General features: G+C 37.6%; 2 protein-coding genes across 2 annotated transcripts in view; both read left to right on the forward strand.

Annotated features, from left to right (window-relative positions):
- The first annotated feature begins 2696 nt into the window (after nt 1–2696).
- Nucleotides 2697–19572, forward strand: part of Itga1 (integrin subunit alpha 1) — a 152248-nt gene continuing 135372 nt past the window's right edge. The window contains exon 1 of the mRNA XM_047554870.1: nt 2697–2823. Coding sequence (XP_047410826.1) covers nt 2763–2823 — 61 coding nt within the window. The 5' untranslated portion in view covers nt 2697–2762. The remainder of the gene's footprint in view (nt 2824–19572) is intronic.
- On the forward strand, nt 13583–17669 carry Pelo (pelota mRNA surveillance and ribosome rescue factor). Its single transcript, XM_047554871.1, has 2 exons — nt 13583–14780; nt 15113–17669. Exons 1-2 carry the CDS (start codon nt 14055–14057, stop codon nt 15542–15544), a joined length of 1158 nt encoding a protein of 385 aa, XP_047410827.1. The 5' UTR covers nt 13583–14054; the 3' UTR covers nt 15545–17669.

Genomic DNA, 19572 nt, shown 5'->3' on the forward strand with positions numbered 1-19572 from the left:
CCTTTTAGTGTATTATTAATTTTCACTCATGCCTCTAAACTATGAAAGAGGGCTGATCAGATCAGGTCTCATTTAAAATAGAAAAATGTATAGTATGAAGTCTAAACTTTAACATTTGTCATCAAGTGTTCTTATACAATTACTAGTTTGTGACACTAGGTGAGGTTTTATCTTCTTTAAGCCTCAGTTTACTCAATTATGTGTCTTCCTATCAGTCAGAATAAACAAATAGCTTGCTTGACATTGCTTTGTATTTAGAGCTATTGTGGTTCTAAAAATAAGCACTTATTCTAAATATAATTACCCAGCAATGGCTATTTTTCTTTCTCTACATTTGCAATGGTTTTACATGATATCAATAAGCATTGTTGTAAGATTCATAACACATTTAAAATTAATTTTAGTAATATCACTAGTAGTAGTAATTATGAAGTTTTTAGGTCCAAGGGAAAAATAAATATTTAAATAGAATGTATGTGCTAGCTCCCCCTCCAAAGGGAAAAGTTCTAGTAAATCATAGCCTTGATCATACTGTAAGAATATTTTAACCCCATATAATTTCCCTATGATATGTTAAAATGCCTCTTTTTTGTTATTTTCCTCATGTAATATATTACATTTTACTGGAATGCCATATAAACACATGAATATCCCTGCATACATATATAGATATTTGCACATATATAAACACATTTCAATATATATGTGTATATATACACAAAAGCACACAGAGATACACATTATTATTATTTTTTCTTTTTGCAGAGTAGGGGATTGAACCCAGGGCCTTTTGCCCAACTGAGCTATATGCCCAGCCCTTATTATGTATTTTTAAAAAACAAACAATTTCAAGAAATATTGTTGGGAAATTATTTATTATAATGTTTCAATGCCAAGCTATAATTGATACTTATTATTTTGTAAGGCCCATAGTAAGAGGTAGAAGACATAACTAAGACAGGGAGATGAAATACACACAGAAAACACATTCTTTGGAAAAATATGAGAACACCAAATGCAGACCAGGGAATCCCAATAATGCATAATAGGGGAGAACTCTGACTCAATCTAACACTATTTGTTTAGAGATTTATTTGTGTAAACTTAAAGTTAGAATTAAGAAAATTCATTATGAAAGCAAAAATTAGACAGAAACAAGTTTTCTAATGTATTTACTATGTAATAAATCACTTCAACTACATCAATTAGAAAAGAATTCCTTGGCTAACAGGTCATGGTACTGAGATTTGACAGTCTAGACTCTCTGCTCAACCTATTTTTGACCCTCCTTAAATTTCTTCAATATTTGTCCTCTCCAACTTCTGGTTGCTGTACTCCTCTGTTTAACAATATATCCAACCATCCCTGAGGACTTACCCACACCCCTCCGGGCCTCTGTGTTACTTGTCTTATGTTCTAGGCAATGAACCCTCCTTTGGGTGGCACTCTTGTCCTGCCTAGACCTACTCTAATAGACAGAGATATTCAAATACTTGAATAGATTCCCCCCAACACCTCTACACACAAGTCCACTCATCCATTCTTTCCTCGCCTTTGAAATACTCAAAACTACTAAGACACACTGCTTTTTAAGCAGCAAGTAGTTGTTGAAGCCAACATGTGAATGTGGCTCTTGATTCAGGGAGATTGTTCCACCCACCTTGCAAAGAGAGCTTGCAAACTTCTAAGCAAGTCTTTTGGCTCCACTCTTCCAGGGAGAGTGACAGGAACACGACTTAAAGCAGACTTACTCATTAAAGTCTGTAGCAAGAAAAATAAAACAGTACCCCGAGTTCTTTATTAGATTCAATTCCCAGTGTACAAACATCCTAATTCAGCTTAAACAAAATAGCCCACACACATTCCATTTCTAAGGAGACTGCTTTCCTCCCTTTCTTGCCCTCCTTCTACCCTCTTGCCCGCATCTCTTCCTCATTTTCTTTTTTTTTCAGTCTTGCAATCTTATAATCTTCCCAAAGGAAATCTTATCTGCAACCACCCTTTAACCAGGAGTTATCGTGAACGAAGCAAACCCTCCATAAAGAAAAGCAAAGCCCTCAGGGGGGCGTACAGGGTGATGGGAACTTCAAAGCAAAGTTCAAATGTCCGCAGGCCAAGGAAAGGGGCTACCAGATCTGCTCATTTTCACAGATGGTATGATCTCTTCTGCGCAATCAGACCCCGGAAAGCAGCCTCCCTTCAAGGGCTGAAGAGCTCGGGCACTTTCAAAGTTCCCTTCCTGCCCAGACGCGGGAGAAGTAAGGAGTGTGAAGGCGGAGCCACTGGACTGGTGACACCCTCTAAAGGTCCAGTCCTTGCCCGCCTTCCTACCACCTTAGTTAGGGATTTGGCACAGAGTGAGATCCCCTTCTCAATGAAAGATGAGATGTCCCTTTAAGGTTTGCTTTGCAGCCTGTGGACTTTAGCCTAAACACGGACCCGCGGAGCTGGCTTTATTTGTCCATGTCTCGGACAGAGCCTGGGAGGCTGCCAGTGAGATTTCAGAGACCCAGAGCGCGAAGGGGCGGGCGATGTGGCAATCCGTCTGGATGGGAAAAACGTGGAGCTGACCTAGAGGCATTCGACGAAAACACAGGAAATCACTCCTCTGCCGCGCCTGGGCGCTGCGGCCGCCTGGGGCCAAGGAGTGAGACCCGAGAAGACCGCCGAAGCGGCCAGGAGCTCGCGGTGCCCGAGTCCAGTCCTGCCAGGTCTTGCCCTCTGAACCAGCTCATCCACCCGGCGCCGCGGCCACTCCAGCCATGGCCCTCCTGCACCGTGACAGCCGAGGGGTCGCTGTCGCCTGTTGCTGGCTCCTCACCGGTGAGCTACTCTGTTTTCCTCTGAGCATCTCCTGCGCGCGGGTCCTGGGGCTTGGAGCCAGGAGGGAGGTCCACAGGGTTGTGGGCCAGAGAGCAGGAGGGAGCGCCTGTCTACTTTCGGGCACTCCAGGTAGCCTAGCCAGATTAGTGCAGAGGGAGTTTCTTCTGCGTTTTGGTTCAGAGAAAAATTAGTTTGGGTGTTGCTTCAAAGGCCCCTTCAGCTCCGTACTAAGAGTGAGGCAGTGCTGAAAACTTTAGGTAGAACTGTCTTTTCAAATTAAAGTTGTTTTACAATCTTCATTTATTTTAGGACTTTGTTGAATGGTTTTCCACCACCTTTGGGGGAGATGATTAGAAGGCGCCTGATTTTTATGCAAAGTTCCTACCTTCAGGTTGTTCAGCAGTGAACATGATTACATTTTCTTGCTGTGTAGTATTTAGGATATTTTCTGCTACAAAACAAGAGAGTAGTGCAATGCAAAACTGCTTCCTGTCCCTAAACGAAGTTTCCATGTCAGTACCGGAGAGGAGGAAAATTGAGGAGTAATAAACATTTATTTTGTAAATATCACAGCACAAAATATTTTTAAGATGCAAAATATAGTAGTTATATAATAAATATGTATTTTAAAGAGGGAATTTAAAATAACATACCAGAATGCAAAGTTATATCCAATTTAGGATGGATCACAGAATTTTCTAAGGTATTCCAAATGATTAACCCATGATCAGATCTTTTCAACCAGGTTTTGGTTGAGAAGGAAAAGTTGAAATGGTAACAGGAGGAAGGCAGATTCGTGGAAATGTGTTGGTATAAGCTTTAGTGAAGGAAAATTACCCAATTAATGGCTCAATGAATGGTTGGCCTTAGCTTATTACTGGTATTCACTTGTTCTGTGTTTTTACAGCTGGCATGCTTGTTAGTACTAGTTAATTTAGCATTTTACCATTAAAAAGAGGGACAAGTCAGACAGTTTAGCCCTGTCTCAGATGGCCAGGCATTGCTAATGTTTTGTGAAGATCACTTAATAATGGATTATTAGCAAGCAGAACTTTTTCCATAGTGAAGTGGTGTGAGAGTTAATACTGAGTTACTGGCTGTTCATCCAGATATTCTCCACTAATCAGGAAATGTACCTAATCCAAATAGTGGTAGCTTCTGAACAGCACTACCACCAGCAAGGGGGTTGATTTACCAGTTACTGCCACTACCCTCTACACATATTTGACCGATGGTTCCTCTTCATCCCCATTTTTGAAGATTGTTTGCATTTTGTTGTTAATATCTGAAACTTACTATTCAAGTTGTATCTTCTTCATTTTACCAAATAAATAATTACTAATACAGAAATGATCCAGTCAGGTTTGCATATCCTCTAAAAATAAAAGAATGAAACTTTTAAAAGGGGGGAATGGTTAACAAGTTATGGTTTCATATACATGACGGTATAATATGCCTTGATGAATCCTGGAAGGGACTTAAGGAAATAATGCAAGACATTTCTGAATTATAATATTTAGCTCTTTTGTGTGAAAATATTTAAATTAGAATTTAAATAGTTGATTCATCATTAACAGATACTTCATATGTGCTACTTATGACCATTTCACAACATTGAGGATCTGAGGTTCGACTTCTTTCTTTCTTTTGCTGGTTTCTCCATTAGTCATCATATTCTAACAGCTCTTCCTTATAAATTGTTCATATTTGGAAACTTCCCATCAATTCATAGAAGTACACACTTAATCTGAAGTTGCACGGCCATACCCACCCATGCACACTAATATGAAGCTTATCTTTCTTGTTTGCTCTCTGAATCCAAACTCTTAATCCACCCTCCTAATCCATCGTTTTCATTATATCTGAATTTTTAGTCAGAAATCTGTGGTGGTTCCTTGTTACCTTAGATAAAATCCAAAATTCTCAATTGACTGCCCAAATCTAGCATCCTATCTCCTATTTCCCCCATTATCAGTTTCCCATTGCTGTTGTAATAAGGTATCAGATATTCCAATTTAAAATACTTACTATTTTACAATTCTATAGGTCTTAAGTCTCACTGGGCTAAAATCAAGGAGTTACCAGGGTACTGCTTCTAGAGGTTCTAGGAGAAAGTAGGGGAGAATCAGTTTCCTTGCTTCTTTCAGATTCTAGAGTCCACCTGCATCCCTTGACTTCTGGTCCCTTTGTCGGTCTTCAAAGTCAGTAAGGTAGTGTCTCCAATTTTTTCCCTCTGACTCTGTTTCATTGTCACATTTCTTTCTCTGATGCTGATCACTATTGCCTCCCCAGGGATCCTTTCCTGTATGCATACTGAGCATACCAGAATAATCTCCCCTATCTCAAAATCCTTAATTTCATCACATCTGCCAAGGTCCTTTTACCACCTATGGTAACACATTCACAGGTTTCAGGAATTAGGGCACAGGCATTTCTAGGAGACCAGTATTATTCTGTCTACCATAATTCTTAAAAAGTGCCCATCATTAACTAGTCACACTTCCTTACTTTCCCATAATCCTCTTACTTATTTTCCCCTGGGGATATAATCTTCTTATTTTATGCACATAAGAAAAAACTCCACCCTTCTTTCCCACAAGCCCCTGACATCTAAACAAACTCTCTCCAGCATTCAAAGCTGAGCTCACATCCCAATAACAAACTGCCACCATCCCAATAAACTTCCCATTGAATTTAGAATTTCTTGAATTAGTTTCTTCCAATATTTAATCGTTTATCAAGATCAAAATTCTCACTTATGCCCAAATATAGTTTTTATTGTTATTTTATGCATGTCAAAGTCTCAGCATCAACTAATAGCACATTCAGAGGATTTAAAGAAAGTTTCATAGAGACCATTTAGAGAGGCTGTAAAGGAATAACAAAAAAATGATGGTGGAATAACAGTGGGGAGAACGCAACTAAAGTAAGAGTGGGAAGAAAAGCCTTGTCCATTTCCAGACCCGAGGAGCTTCACTCTGAACTCTAAGCTATAGGAGAGTCACTGGAACAGAGTAATGGCCACAGGTAAAAGAATGCAGCTAATACCAAAATTGAAGCCCAGCAAGAAAGGGGGTATAGGAAATAGATACCTCCCTTCCCCACTATCCTGTGATATCTTGCCCAGTCCTTCCACTGGTCATATCAAAATGGTTGAATTCAGCTTTCCAGAGGACAAGATCAAGACAGAAAATACAGAGAATACCTAGTACAGTATAATGCTAAGCCATATGTGCAAGGCCCAGTGCCAACAACTTCACTTGTCTTATTTCATTTTAATCTAAAGAAAAAGTGCAAAGGTTTGGAACTGAAGAGATGGGGACACCAAAGAACTGAGATTAATTTCATTGGTCCAAAGTTGAGTAACAGTAAATGAAATATTTACTCAATTCAGGTCTCTGACCTCAAATTTTATGCTCTGAAATATGCTACACAGCCTGCCTAAATATATCTGTTCCCCTTTTTACCCTCTGAAATCCAAACATAATCATCTAGAAGACTTTAATAAGGATGTAGTTAATAATGCAAGTGAGTCTGTTATTCTCATGATTTTTAGGTATATAGTGAAATTAGATGACAACCCACCCTACATTAAGTATATCACAAATAAAATCCTCTAGGTATTAACCATAGAAACATAGAATTACACTAAGTGAGTTATATGTCTCCTCTCTCTGCAAACATTTAGGGTCTTCTTTTGAGACCTTTTCCACAGGCAAGATTTCCTGTTTGAAATGAATTCAGTGAAGAGATGACTGAATATGGAGAGGAAGTCACTTACCCAAAGCAAAGATATTATCTCCAGTGTCAGAGAACAGGATGTTAGGAGTTATTGAAGATGCTGAAAATTTCCTTGGCCATTATGATGTCTGTAAAGGCAGCAATGAATTCCAGGATTTGTGTTTGTTGGTTAGTAAATAAGCAATAAGAGTAACAATGAAATATATCTGTTAAACTGGTTTACCTATTTTTCTTCTGTGCTGTCATGAGCCTTGAATCTACTGCATGATCTCTGGGGGCACAGTTGCAGATCAAAAAATTAATTGGGGTGGGGGGTGGGTACTGGGGTTTGAACCCAGGAGCACTGTAACAAACACGGAACTACATTCCCAGGTCTTTGTTTTAAATTTTTTTGTAGTTGTAGATGGACAGCATGCCTTTATTTGTTTATTTTTTAATGCAGTGCTAAGGACTGAACCCAATGTCTCACATTTGCTAGGCAAGTGCTCTGCCACTGAACTACAGCCCCAACCCCTGAGTCCTTTATTTTTTAATGTTTTATTTTGAGACAGTCTTGCTAAGTGCTGAGGCTGCCTTCAAACTTGAAATCCTCCTGCCGCTCAACCTCCCAAATTGCTAGGTTTACAGGAATGTGCCATCTTGCCCAGTTTGATCCTATTTCTTTAAACAAGATCCCTTGTTCCTCCACCTCAACCCAACAAACTTCCCACTGAGATTTACATCTTGGTAAATTTTTATGTCCCTTAAAATACTGCAGTAGAATAAAGTAGCTCATGTTAAAAACTTATGTCAGAAAATTATTAGGAACCAAATACTATTATTACTTGCATTGTTATTTTGTTGTGTATAACACAAAATGGTATATATGAATTTTTGTTAAGAAACTGAGATGAAAAATTATTTTGGAATTGTTGCTACAGTTAGAATAGATTGCCTATTCTGTGCAGTCTGTGACTAGATAATTGTACAGTACAGTAAAGTATCAAAAGATGCAAATTAGATGAACATATTCCTTTTCTCAAGATATTTGAACTTCTTTCAGCTCCTCTGTTATCCATCTCCTCTGAAAACTCCTCCAGGCCATTGCATAAATAGTTACTCCAACTGTTGCTGATTCTTAATCCTCCACATAAATGTCATTCCTGAGAAACTCCCTGGAGTATCTGAACCCCTTTCCCAGGGACAGGTGTGCCCACAGTTCCTTTGCTTTTATAATATACCATGATAATTAAATATCTCATTGTCAGTTTTCCAAGCCTGCTTTATGCTCTACTGAGAGCAGGGTCTTTGCTTACTACCCTTTGCATCTAGGAATAACAGGTACCTTTTTATTGAATGAATTATGAAGTAACAGATGAACCTATGAAGTACTTAAGGAACCAGATTGTCCCCCTTTAGGTATATCCTCACCAATTTTACCCATATTTATATTTAATTGAATGGGAGATAGCATTACTTGAAAACTACACCAATATTTTATGTGCCACTAAGACAAACACTATCAATCCAATATATAATTGATAGATAGATGCATCCTAATTTCAGATATATGGAAATGTGGGAAAACATGCATCTGAAAATTACAATCCATAATATATACTATATCTAAATGGAAATTTCTTCATATACTTGAAAAACACATCTTAAGATTTCAGAGAGGCTAATATAGGACACCCTTTCTGTGAACACTGTTCCTCTCTTCTTAGTTCTCTTCTAGAGTCAAGTTTGTATCTGACTCACCATCAGCCTCAAAGTTCCCATGAACAAAGCTTCCAAAGAATAGCTACCTTTAGAAGGGAGGTTCAGGAGAAAGATGACAATAAAAAGCAAAGAATGTTTCAGTTGCACAGAATCAATGACTCTAGCTTTGGAAAACTTGTTTTATCATGGTAGTAAGCACTAGGGTTTGCATATATGAAAGAGCCTAATTTTAATCTAATCTTTTCTGACTTAAAAGGAAAATTTAAAAGTCAACCAAGTTTTAAAGAGAAATTCAAATGCTCACACTGATTGGTATTAAGAATTCACTTTAAGTCCCAAAACAATAATACTGTTTTACTTGAATAGCAGATCTCTGTAAATAAGACAAGAGAAAAATTTGAAATAACAAAAAAATCATTGTAATTAAAATATCAACAAGAGTGAAGACATGCTTTTGCATATGAAATATATAAGAGCTGCTAAAATAAATGCAAAATTTTAAATCATATCAAATGGTTAGGATAGCTTACATATTTTATTACAAATTATTATTACAAGTTAAAGATACTTTCAAAATTTCATTAACTAAACTTTTAATGTGCCATATACTAAAGTCTGACAATACATGGATATTAATTAGTCTTTCAAAACGTTTGTATTATGTTTTATTGTAATAGTTTTCACAAAATGATCCTATGCTGCATAGGGATACATAAAAATACACACACACACACACACACACACACATATACACTTTTGTTCACAGGATTTTATTTGATAGACAGTTTTGTAGTGTTTTGTCACAATTGCAAGTAAGCATTTTCAATCATGGGAAATTTAGATAGTAAATGAATACAAGATCCTTTAAAAAAAAAAAAAAGGAAACTTTCCCTTTTCTCTCTTACCCTTTTGCCTAAATTAGCTGAATAATCCCTTGCATATACCCATCTAATTTTTCTTGAGGAAGTCACATGAGAGACTGGGCAATCTGAGGCTTAAACATTTCCTCTAAAGAAACAATTACAGTTATCAGTAGATATTCATAATCTGAGCTCTGACTACTTATAAATTCTGTAAAGATCACTTTTCAAACTATGTATATCAAAACTAATTGCCATTATGAATTATTTTAAAACATATCAAGACTTTTTCCTTTTTAAGATATGTGTAAGCCACCATTTTCTTATGCAAGCATGGATATCTCAAAAACAAAAACAGGTTTACAGAAACTTAAGTGTAATCTATTAAAAATTTTAGTAACATTATAAAACAATATGCTTTCTTAATTTTAGGATAATTTAAAAGCTCTGAATTGAGGGGAAACTAGTAACCACTCATTCTTTCATATAATACATATGATTATCATTGTGCTAGGAACACAAGACAAATAAAAGGCAGTCTTTGCCCTTAAGAGACTCAGTCTGGAAGAAGCAATAGACATCCAACTAAGCAATATGGGAGGGGCTCCCAAGGTGCTTTAGAAAGAGGAATGAAGAGTTCAGGTTTGTGTTGCAGGAAAAGGAAAGTAAGCCTTGCCAAAAAAACAAAAAACAAAAACAAAAACAAACAAAAAAAAGGAAAAGAAAAGAAAACAAGATGGAGACAAGAAAATTTATACAGTACCTACTGTGACAATGTGCTGAGCACAAGCTGTTCAAATAAGATTTCAGTCCTTCAGGAGCCCACAATTCCTGCCATTGCCATACAAACCATTTCTGGCATATTATTATAATAGGAAGAACTGTAATCCAATTCACCAATTAGGAACTGTAATCCAATTCACCAATTAGATACATGAACCATTTCACACAGAAGAGCAAACCTAAGGTTTACAAATGAGGTGCTAAAATACAGAAATGCATGCAACAGATTATCCACTAGGAAACTCTACCAGACCATTTATGCTTCTAAGTCTGAATAACTATGATCATGTTCAACTGAATTCTCACCCTTGGCTTGCCTGATCAAATTTCTACCTTCAAAGTAGGTATTCTTAGAGATTTATCCTAGTACTTTACCTGTTTATAGAGCTCTTCAATTTACAAAATATTGAAATAACATTAAAACCACATACAAATTGTCAATTGGATGAAGCAGAACAAATTACATTTACAATATAGAAAAATGTTTAGGTTTATAGAGGTTAGGAAATTTGACTCAGGTCCGGGGATTCTTGGTGCACACAGTTAAACTTAGAATCAGTCTTTTATTGCTAGAATGGACCTTATAAAGATTCAAAGTGAAGAGAGCATGAAAATTGAAAACAAATATGTTGCGGGATTATAGGTGGTGTTTAATTTTTTACATGTTACAGCATAATTTTTACAATTAGAATGATTTCAATTACTGAATCTAATTCCCTCAATTCCCAAGTAAAAGAAATTTAGTTTCAGAGACTGAATGCTGCCAAAAGTTACAGTAAAAACAACTGAGGGGTAAAAACTATAATTATCTTGACTTCTAGCCCAGTTCTCCTCCAGTGTCTCAAAAACAAATAAGAAAAAAAAAACTTTTGGAGGTACCCATTCTGACTTTTTTTTTCTTCTGGAGTAATTAATATAAATAAGTCATTATAGGAAAAACAGATATAGTTCAAGTTACTGATATAAAGGCTTCTATTCTCAAAGAGGCAATAAAACTATAATTTTAGGCAACAGAGTTGGTCTTTTTATCATAATTTTGCTTATTGTGGAGAAAATGAAAATAAATGTATTTATAATCATAGAAGTTTTAAAACTACCATTAAGTGAACTAGAGTAGATAACAGTACCAGGGCCTTAAGAAGTGTTTGCAATAATGTTAATATAGTTGCCACACTTTACATTTTATCCACATAGCTTATTGTGCAGGTAGGAGTAGCTACTACATGCAGAAGACTTTTCAGGGAAGAGCAGAGGAATATAAAGATGAAGCCATTCAGAGTCTAACAAGAGAGACAAGATCTGCATTCAGGGTGATATGACGCATGGTCTCAAGTTGATTTTAACTAACCGTACAGATATGTAGGATTTATGGAAATGGAGAAGAAAAGAAGTGACATTTAAACAGAACAGTATGAATTGAGGTAGCAATGTAGAAAGTTCATAGGCTGTATGGGGAACAAAGTTACTCTCAAGGTGTACTCTCAGGGTACCCTGAGGATATGAGTAGGAAATAAAGCTTTTGAGGCCAGAGCATTGAGGCTTGAAATTTGAGAAATTTTTGACTTAATTAGGAACTAGAACCCAAAATATCTCAAAATAAATGTAATAATGACTGGTCTAGAAATATTAAGCCATAACACAAAATCTCAAAGAACATCTGTTCATTCAACAATAAGCTCAAGTTACCAAAAAAGAAATTAATAAGTTTGAAGCTGTTGCAAATGCCACAGATCAAATTATAATTCTATGAAAAATGCTGTATATCCAATCACTGGGGCATATTAATATTTAAAAAGACAATCCAAAGTCATATCTTTTATCAAAAAAAGTCATGAAATTAAGATTCAATGTGTGTTTTATATTGCTTTTAAATATAGAAATATATATTTTTATAGAATACAAAATACAATATTCTATAAAGTAGAATACTATATATTTGTTAAAGATTATAATGATGACCTAGGCTGAGCAAAGGAAAACTACATGGAAAAGAGGTAATAAAAGCAGAGGAAAGTCTAGTGCTTTTCAAACCTTCTAGGTGGACTCCCATGCTGGTGGGTCTTTAACTGGTAAAAGTTACAGAGTCCAGCAGGCCAGAATTTCAATACTAGTTATGTAATCTAGAACACATTTTAACTTCCCCATGATTAATTTTCTTCTTCTATAAAATTAAAAGGACAAATATTTACAGGCAAGAATTAGATCATAGGAAAAATGTTTAGTGAATATTCAACAGCAACTCTTCAATAAAAACCTATTCTGTGCCTACCATTGTGATTTTGTGGTTTTTAATCCTTGGCAGACTAAGGAGCTTGATGAAGTGTACTCAGAAAGGTGATCAAGAAGTACTTCAAAGTTCACAGCTCAGTTTTATCCTCCCCACATATACACATTCATGTAAGCACACAAGTATACTTTCACTAGAAGGGGTTAGGAATTTTAGAAATTCTAAGTTAATAAGATTCTTTTAAATGATAAAATGTCCTTTGGAGAGGTAAGCCATCTTCCTGCTTTATTGTGACCAGTTCCTTGTTTAGTGAAAAATCACTGGATTCTCTTGGAATTGGAGGAAGAAGGCAATGTGAGTTAGGAACTTTGTGAGGGCACTTGGTATGATAGGAAGAAAGATGGGGTGGGGATAGGGGAGAAAACAGGTGGTAAGAGACCAAAAAAACAAATAATGGTTCCACCTTGTATGAGAGTCTTGGAAGTCATCTTTTGGTTTCCTGAATGTCTCTGAGGAAAATAAATGACACAAATAAAAATTATCAAGTTTTGTACCAAACTCAGATTCTTCCTTTTATCTGTCTCTCCAGTTCTGACTAGTGAGCTCTGCCTTAAAATACATACACAAAAGATAGGAAAGATAATAAGAAAATGTGTGCAGGACTTCTCTGCTCTCCATTCCATCTTAATTCTCAAGAAAACTGGTGATTTTTTTTTCCTACGTGTCGGTCTTCTTAAGGGGCAAACCCACTCCCACTCTCCAATTTTAAAAAATGGTAGTCTTAATCAATTTCTTAACAGCAAGTCTGTAGCTATTCATTCTGTGTCTGTCATAAGCGGTAGATCAGTTGACCTCCAATTCCCATATCCTCAGCTTTTAGCCTAGCTTCCTCGCGTGCTAAACCACTGCTACCCAACCCCCACCCTAAACATTTCACAGGCTACTGAGTGCCAACTTTGGATTCTGGGATTCCCAGGACATCAGGTCAAGCCACTGAGGGGTCCACCCAGGGGTAAATTCCACACATAGTTTCTTCTCTCTCTCTCTCTCTCTGTTTCTCTGGGATCAGTGCTTTAACATCTGGGTTAATTAGATCATGCAGACATGGGTAACTAAGCGCAGAAAACAGCTGGGCACGTTGCTCAAAACCCAGACGCAATCGTTTAGAAATCGCTTCTGGAAATACCAGTTCCAACAGGCGTGTCACGTCTGAATGCGGATAAGGAATGAGCAAAACTGACCATAATTTGGACTTCTGGGGTCAAGTCCGCAACTTTTGAGACCTCCTTTTACTGTTAGATAAATTTTGAAACTGAATTTACGCCCAGGGAGGAACGCTGGGCAGTGACAAATGCGCCCAGCTAACAATATATATTTGCACTCACATACTCAATTCTTCACAAACAGGGATGGAAGGGAAAACTTAGGATGTCCAAGGTCAGCGTTAAAACAAAAGCGTCACCACCAAAGTCTCCGTGCACCTTTCCGAAGAAAGTTTACGCTAAGGCGCAGCCCGACTCAGAACGCCTGCGCGCGCCAACCGCGGCCCCGCCTCTTCGTTGAGGACGTAAAACGTGCGCCGAGAGGCGGGACGCGGGCTGCGCATGCGCTCTCTTTGCGTCAGCCACTTGCTCGGAGCTGACGGCTGCAGTACCGAGAGTTTCTGGTTCCCTGCCGTGTCTGCCGGGCGCTCTCGGCGCGCCGCGTGGGGAGACTAAGACAGGAAGGGCTAAAGTAAGTGTCCCTCTCGGCAGTATGAGTCAGAGCTAGAGTATTTCCTTCCCTCCCGGCAAGTGCCCTTAGAAACCGGACCCCGCCCCCTTCCTGGCCTAGTCGCCCTTTCCCCCCGCCCCTCGCCCCTTTCGCTTTGGGGACCCCATCAGTTCACCTTATTCTGTTAGTGAGCCTCTGCTAAGGCCATGAAGCTCGTGAGGAAGGACATTGAGAAGGACAATGCGGGGCAGGTGACCCTGGTCCCTGAGGAACCTGAGGACATGTGGCACACTTACAATCTAGTACAGGTGGGCGACAGCCTTCGCGCCTCCACTATCCGTAAGGTACAGACCGAGTCCTCCACAGGCAGCGTGGGAAGCAACCGCGTCCGTACTACGCTCACTCTCTGCGTGGAAGCCATCGACTTTGACTCTCAAGCCTGCCAGCTGCGGGTCAAAGGGACCAATATCCAAGAGAATGAGTATGTCAAGATGGGAGCTTACCACACCATCGAGCTGGAGCCCAACCGCCAGTTCACCCTGGCCAAGAAACAGTGGGATAGTGTGGTTCTGGAGCGCATTGAGCAGGCCTGTGACCCGGCCTGGAGTGCTGATGTGGCAGCTGTGGTCATGCAGGAAGGCCTCGCCCATATCTGCTTAGTCACTCCCAGCATGACCCTCACTCGTGCCAAGGTGGAGGTGAACATCCCTAGAAAAAGGAAAGGCAACTGCTCCCAGCATGATCGAGCTTTGGAGCGGTTCTATGAACAGGTGGTCCAGGCCATACAGCGCCACATAAACTTCGATGTTGTAAAGTGTGTCCTGGTGGCCAGCCCAGGATTTGTGCGGGAACAGTTCTGCGACTACATGTTTCAACAAGCAGTGAAGACAGACAACAAAGTTCTCCTGGAAAACCGGTCCAAATTCCTTCAGGTAAAATGTTTTTACCCAGAGATAGTTAAGAATGGGCAAAGGGATTGATATAAACTGCTCCTAAAGTTTTAAAACTGGGAAAAGTGAAAGGGGAGAAATTCTATTTAGCTGGGATTGTAAATGAGGTAATGAAAAGAGAATTGCTTAAAATCTAGCATTATAGTAAGTTTTGCTGAAGTCCATATGTACACACACATATATATGCATGTAAAATATGTGCATATACTATATATATGCATACATACATATTAATGCTTTTGGCTTAAGGTAATCATGGGCTGCATAAAGGATGCTTTCAGAGATTCTTTTGTCTTTTATAATTGTGATTCTAGGTACATGCCTCCTCTGGACACAAGTACTCCCTGAAAGAGGCCCTTTGTGACCCTACTGTAGCTAGCCGCCTTTCAGACACTAAAGCTGCTGGGGAAGTTAAAGCCTTGGATGACTTCTATAAAATGTTACAACATGAACCTGACCGAGCTTTCTATGGACTCAAGCAAGTGGAGAAGGCCAATGAAGCAATGGCTATTGACACACTGCTCATCAGTGATGAGCTCTTCAGACACCAGGATGTAGCCACACGCAGCCGGTATGTAAGGCTGGTGGACAGTGTGAAAGAGAATGCAGGAACTGTTAGGATATTCTCTAGCCTTCATGTATCTGGGGAACAGCTCAGCCAACTGACTGGAGTAGCCGCCATTCTTCGCTTTCCTGTTCCTGAACTTTCTGACCAAGAGGATGATTCCAGTTCTGATGAAGACTAATTAATGATTGAGACAAGCTGTGTCTCACTCCATTGTTACATTTTTTTTTCAGCATCCTTTAACAGAAAGCTGCAAGAGTGCAAGACTTTTTGATTCATACTGGGATTTCTTGCATATTTGGTCACACTAGATTATTATATGGTTTTCAGAACATGTATTTAAACTAAACAATAAACTTAAATAAGCTCCATGTTTTATATTTATTAATCAGGATATTTACATGTACTTAGAAACAAATTTTTGTATATCTAATAAGAATACTCATTCTGGGGATAGATCATAAAATCTCACATTTGCATACTTTGAATTAGATTTCCTTATGAAAGAAAGCTACTTTATCTCATCTGAAGTTTTCATTGTTTATTTTAATTCTGCATGGTGTTCTTGCATTGCATTTAATGATCCTTTTTTACCCACCTCCCGACACACTCCATTTTTTTTAGACATAAATGCATTTCCTATTTTAACTGATAGCCAAACAATTTGTAAACTTTTAAGACAAGTTTAAAATGGTATTTTTTAGAATAGATTTGTTAAACTAATCATATTAAAAATAACTCGTGGTGCTTGTTCATTGTTAGGATTAATCATACTTGCTTTAGAGGAATACTTAATCTGTCCTTTTGAGATCATGGAGTTAATCTAGGGACTTTCAGATAATCTCTTTGGGGACTGTTTTTTTAAATAAGACTAAGATAGGTGACTGGGTTGTTAGGTAGCTAACCAGTGGCAAAGCTGGAAATAGTCCCCAATTTACATTTCAGATCTTCACATTGAAACACTGCCACACTTACCTTATTTGTTTATTTACTTATTTTGGCTTGTCAAAGTTACACTTAATTCTGTCTTTAATTTGTGGAATTAGTCTGTGCTTTCACAATCTTACTGTACTATTTTAGGTTTTAAGCATATTCAGAAAGTTTGAGTCAGTCATATTTGTGCACAGCAGTTCCTTACTGTAATTAGGGGATTTCTGTGATAGCTCAGAGTTTAAAATATTATTTGTATTAAGTGGTTTTTTGTTGTTTTGTTTTGTTTTGTTTTCAGTGCTAGGAATCAAACCCAGGGGCACTCTTCTACTAAGCCACATCCTCAGCCCTTTCTACTTTTTTTTATTTTAAGGCAGGTCTCACTGATCTGTCCAGGCTAGATTCTTAACTTGTTATTTTCCTACCTCATCCTCCCAAGTAGCTGGGAGTACAGGTGTGCCACTGCCCCTAGCTTTTATTAAGTATTATGAATATGCATTTCTAAGAGTTATAGAAGGAGCTTTCAGAGTGGAATTGAATTTTGACCTTTTACAAACCTCAACTTAGAAAAATAATTAGGAAAGATCTTAGAGTGATAATTCACTTTGTAACTCCTGGATCAATGATTCCTACCTCAAATAGGGTTACTAAGTAAACTTTTGCTTGTGTCTGTCATCCTTCCTCATCTTATAACGGGTTTGGGGATTATTTTTTATAAACTCCTAGCTAGTCTGAACCTTTTCATCTAATGTTGGCAACTGACACGTCCATATACTTTAAAATCAGATGTTTGTATTTTTATATATCCACCTCCTAATCTAAAAAGAATTCATTGTCATTTCATTATAATTCCATAAATAAAGTATAAAAGTTTTATTAAATAATTTAGGAATATAGAAAGAAGCCACTAAGATTATTAAAGTGACAATCTGATAATCAGTAAGAATTTCAAAATTTGGGGGCATCTTAATATAAAGATCTATGCAGTACTGAGATGAAATTAATAAATCTAGGAAATACAGTTTAGGCCATAGATTCTGAAAAGTTTGCTTCACTTAGAGAGCTCTTTAAATTCTCCATGTCCAACTGGGGATGGTGGGGCATACATGTAATCCCACAGGCTTGGGAGGCTGAGGTAGAAGAATGGCAAGTTCAAAGCCAACCTCAGTAACTTAGCAAGGCCCTAATCAACTTATCGAGACCCTGTCTTTAAATAAAATACAAAAAAGGGCTGGGGATGTTGCTCAATGGTTAAGTGCCCCTGGGTTGAATCCTGGAACCAAGAAAAAAAGGGTTGGGGAAATGGGTCAGTGATTAATTGTCCCTGGTACCAAAAAAAAAAAAAAAAAATAACTCCATGCCCAGACTGCACCCCAGTCTAATTAAATAACTTTTCACCCCTAGAATGCTGGGGTTTGTCTTTGTGTTTTGTTAGTTTGCTTTACAGCTACTCAAGTGATTCTAATAGGCATCAAGAACCTGAGAGTCTGGGGTTGTGACTCAGTGGTAGAAAGCATACCTAGCAGGTGTGAGGCACTGAGTTTAATTCACAGCACCACATAAAAGTAAATAAACAAAAGCATTGTGTCCATCTGCACCTAAAAAAAAATAAAAATAAAAAACCACTAATTCGGAACATAGTATTTGAAAATGAAGTCCATGGACAAATAGCATCCATGAAAATTAAAACTAGGATCCAGAATTCTGGTCTAGACTTCCCAACTCAGAATGTACTTGTACCAACATCTCCAGGTGATTGCTTTACATAATAAATATGATACATACAGAGGCAATACTTAATGTTTCCTAGTGCTAGGAAATCTCTAGCCATAGAGAAAAACAAATTTCACTTTTAAGGTCTTTCAAAACAGCTGTCCATACTCAAGGATCCATGAAACCTCTAAATAGAAGCTTATTATTATGTACATGAATTTGTGTGTGTGGGTTGGTGGGGGGTATCAGGGATTGAGCCCAAGGGTGCTCTACCAGTAAGCTACAATCACAGCCCTTTTTATTTTTTTATTTTGAGAAAGGATCTTGCTAAATTGCACAGGCCAGCCTCAATCTTGTGGTCCTCCTACCTCAGAGTCCTAAATTGCTGGGATTACTGCCATGAGCCACCATGCCTGGTTAATTCCTATTTTCAAAAAAGTCACACTTTATATCATCGCCAAGAGTATAATTCTTAATTGATGATGGGGGAAATATCAACATGATGATAAAAGCAAATGAAGTTAATAATTCTAGTAATTTATGAAAAATCAAAATGAACTGTCAATCAGTATAATTCCAACTGATGTTCATTAATATCAAGGAATGTGTGATGAATTGTTCAATAACAACCTTCTCTAAAGTTGTACTGTAAATTTCCATCCAGTTTTTGTGTACATAAAGATTTGCTACCCCCACTAGACTCAATGAATTAAAAAATGCAGATCTTTTTGCTTTACTGTGGATATAACATATCAAATTTTATTTTGCTATTCCTGGCCCCCATTTATATGTTAAATAACTTGCTGATTTTATGACTGTTTTGCCTTCATTACCCCTTAATAAGGAAGTTGGATCTTTTTGCTGTCAGGTATGATTGAATAGTTTATAAAGCTAATTTCACTTCTTGTCTTACTTTCAGTCACTAAATTTAGTTTCCTTTTTTGGTTTTCATACTAGTTCTCTCAACTTTAAATGTTCCTTAATAGAACTGACTTATAATTACTGCAAATTTCTATATTTTGGAACTAAAATTCTCTCTTTTGCAAAAAAACAAGTAAACAGATAAAATAGCATATACATAAATCCTCCATAGAAGCCCTTAGTTGGGGAAGGATTATTGTATCTTTAAATCATATGGATTTCCTTACAAATATGACTGTACTTAGTATCAGAATATGTTGGATTACAAGTTAAAGAAGAGTTTCTATAGTGATTCTGAGGATTTGAGAAGAGAGGAACCCTTTTGCCTTATAGGATGTCCATATTTATATTACATCAATCATTAAAAGTGATATATTTAATTTCATCCACTTTTTTTTAGCTTCCCCTTTGAACTATTCATTAGTCTGCACTTGAAAAGGAGAAACATTAAACAAACCAGTTCAAGTAATTTGTATATACTGTGAAAAAGGGTAGTGTTGAAAGGGTGGGTCACTTTTAGGAGGAACTTTATAGAGCAAGAACCAGTAAACTTACCTAAAATGGTGAGAAGAAACTTGGAGAAGTCATGTGGGAAGACTGGGAGGACAGGTGTACTTATCACTAAGTACACTCTCCATGCCACCC

This window comes from Sciurus carolinensis, chromosome 6 (genome assembly GCF_902686445.1).
Source record: "Sciurus carolinensis chromosome 6, mSciCar1.2, whole genome shotgun sequence".
Classification (NCBI taxonomy): domain Eukaryota; kingdom Metazoa; phylum Chordata; class Mammalia; order Rodentia; family Sciuridae; genus Sciurus; species Sciurus carolinensis.

What these genes read in the sequence shown, in the direction of transcription:
- Pelo (XM_047554871.1), top strand. Translation starts at nt 14,055, where the DNA reads ATGAAGCTCGTGAGGAAGGACATTGAGAAGGACAATGCGGGGCAGGTG. An exon ending in ACCGGTCCAAATTCCTTCAG is followed by an intron (nt 14,781 to 15,112) that starts GTAAAATGTTTT and finishes TTGTGATTCTAG; the next exon opens with GTACATGCCTCCTCTGGACA.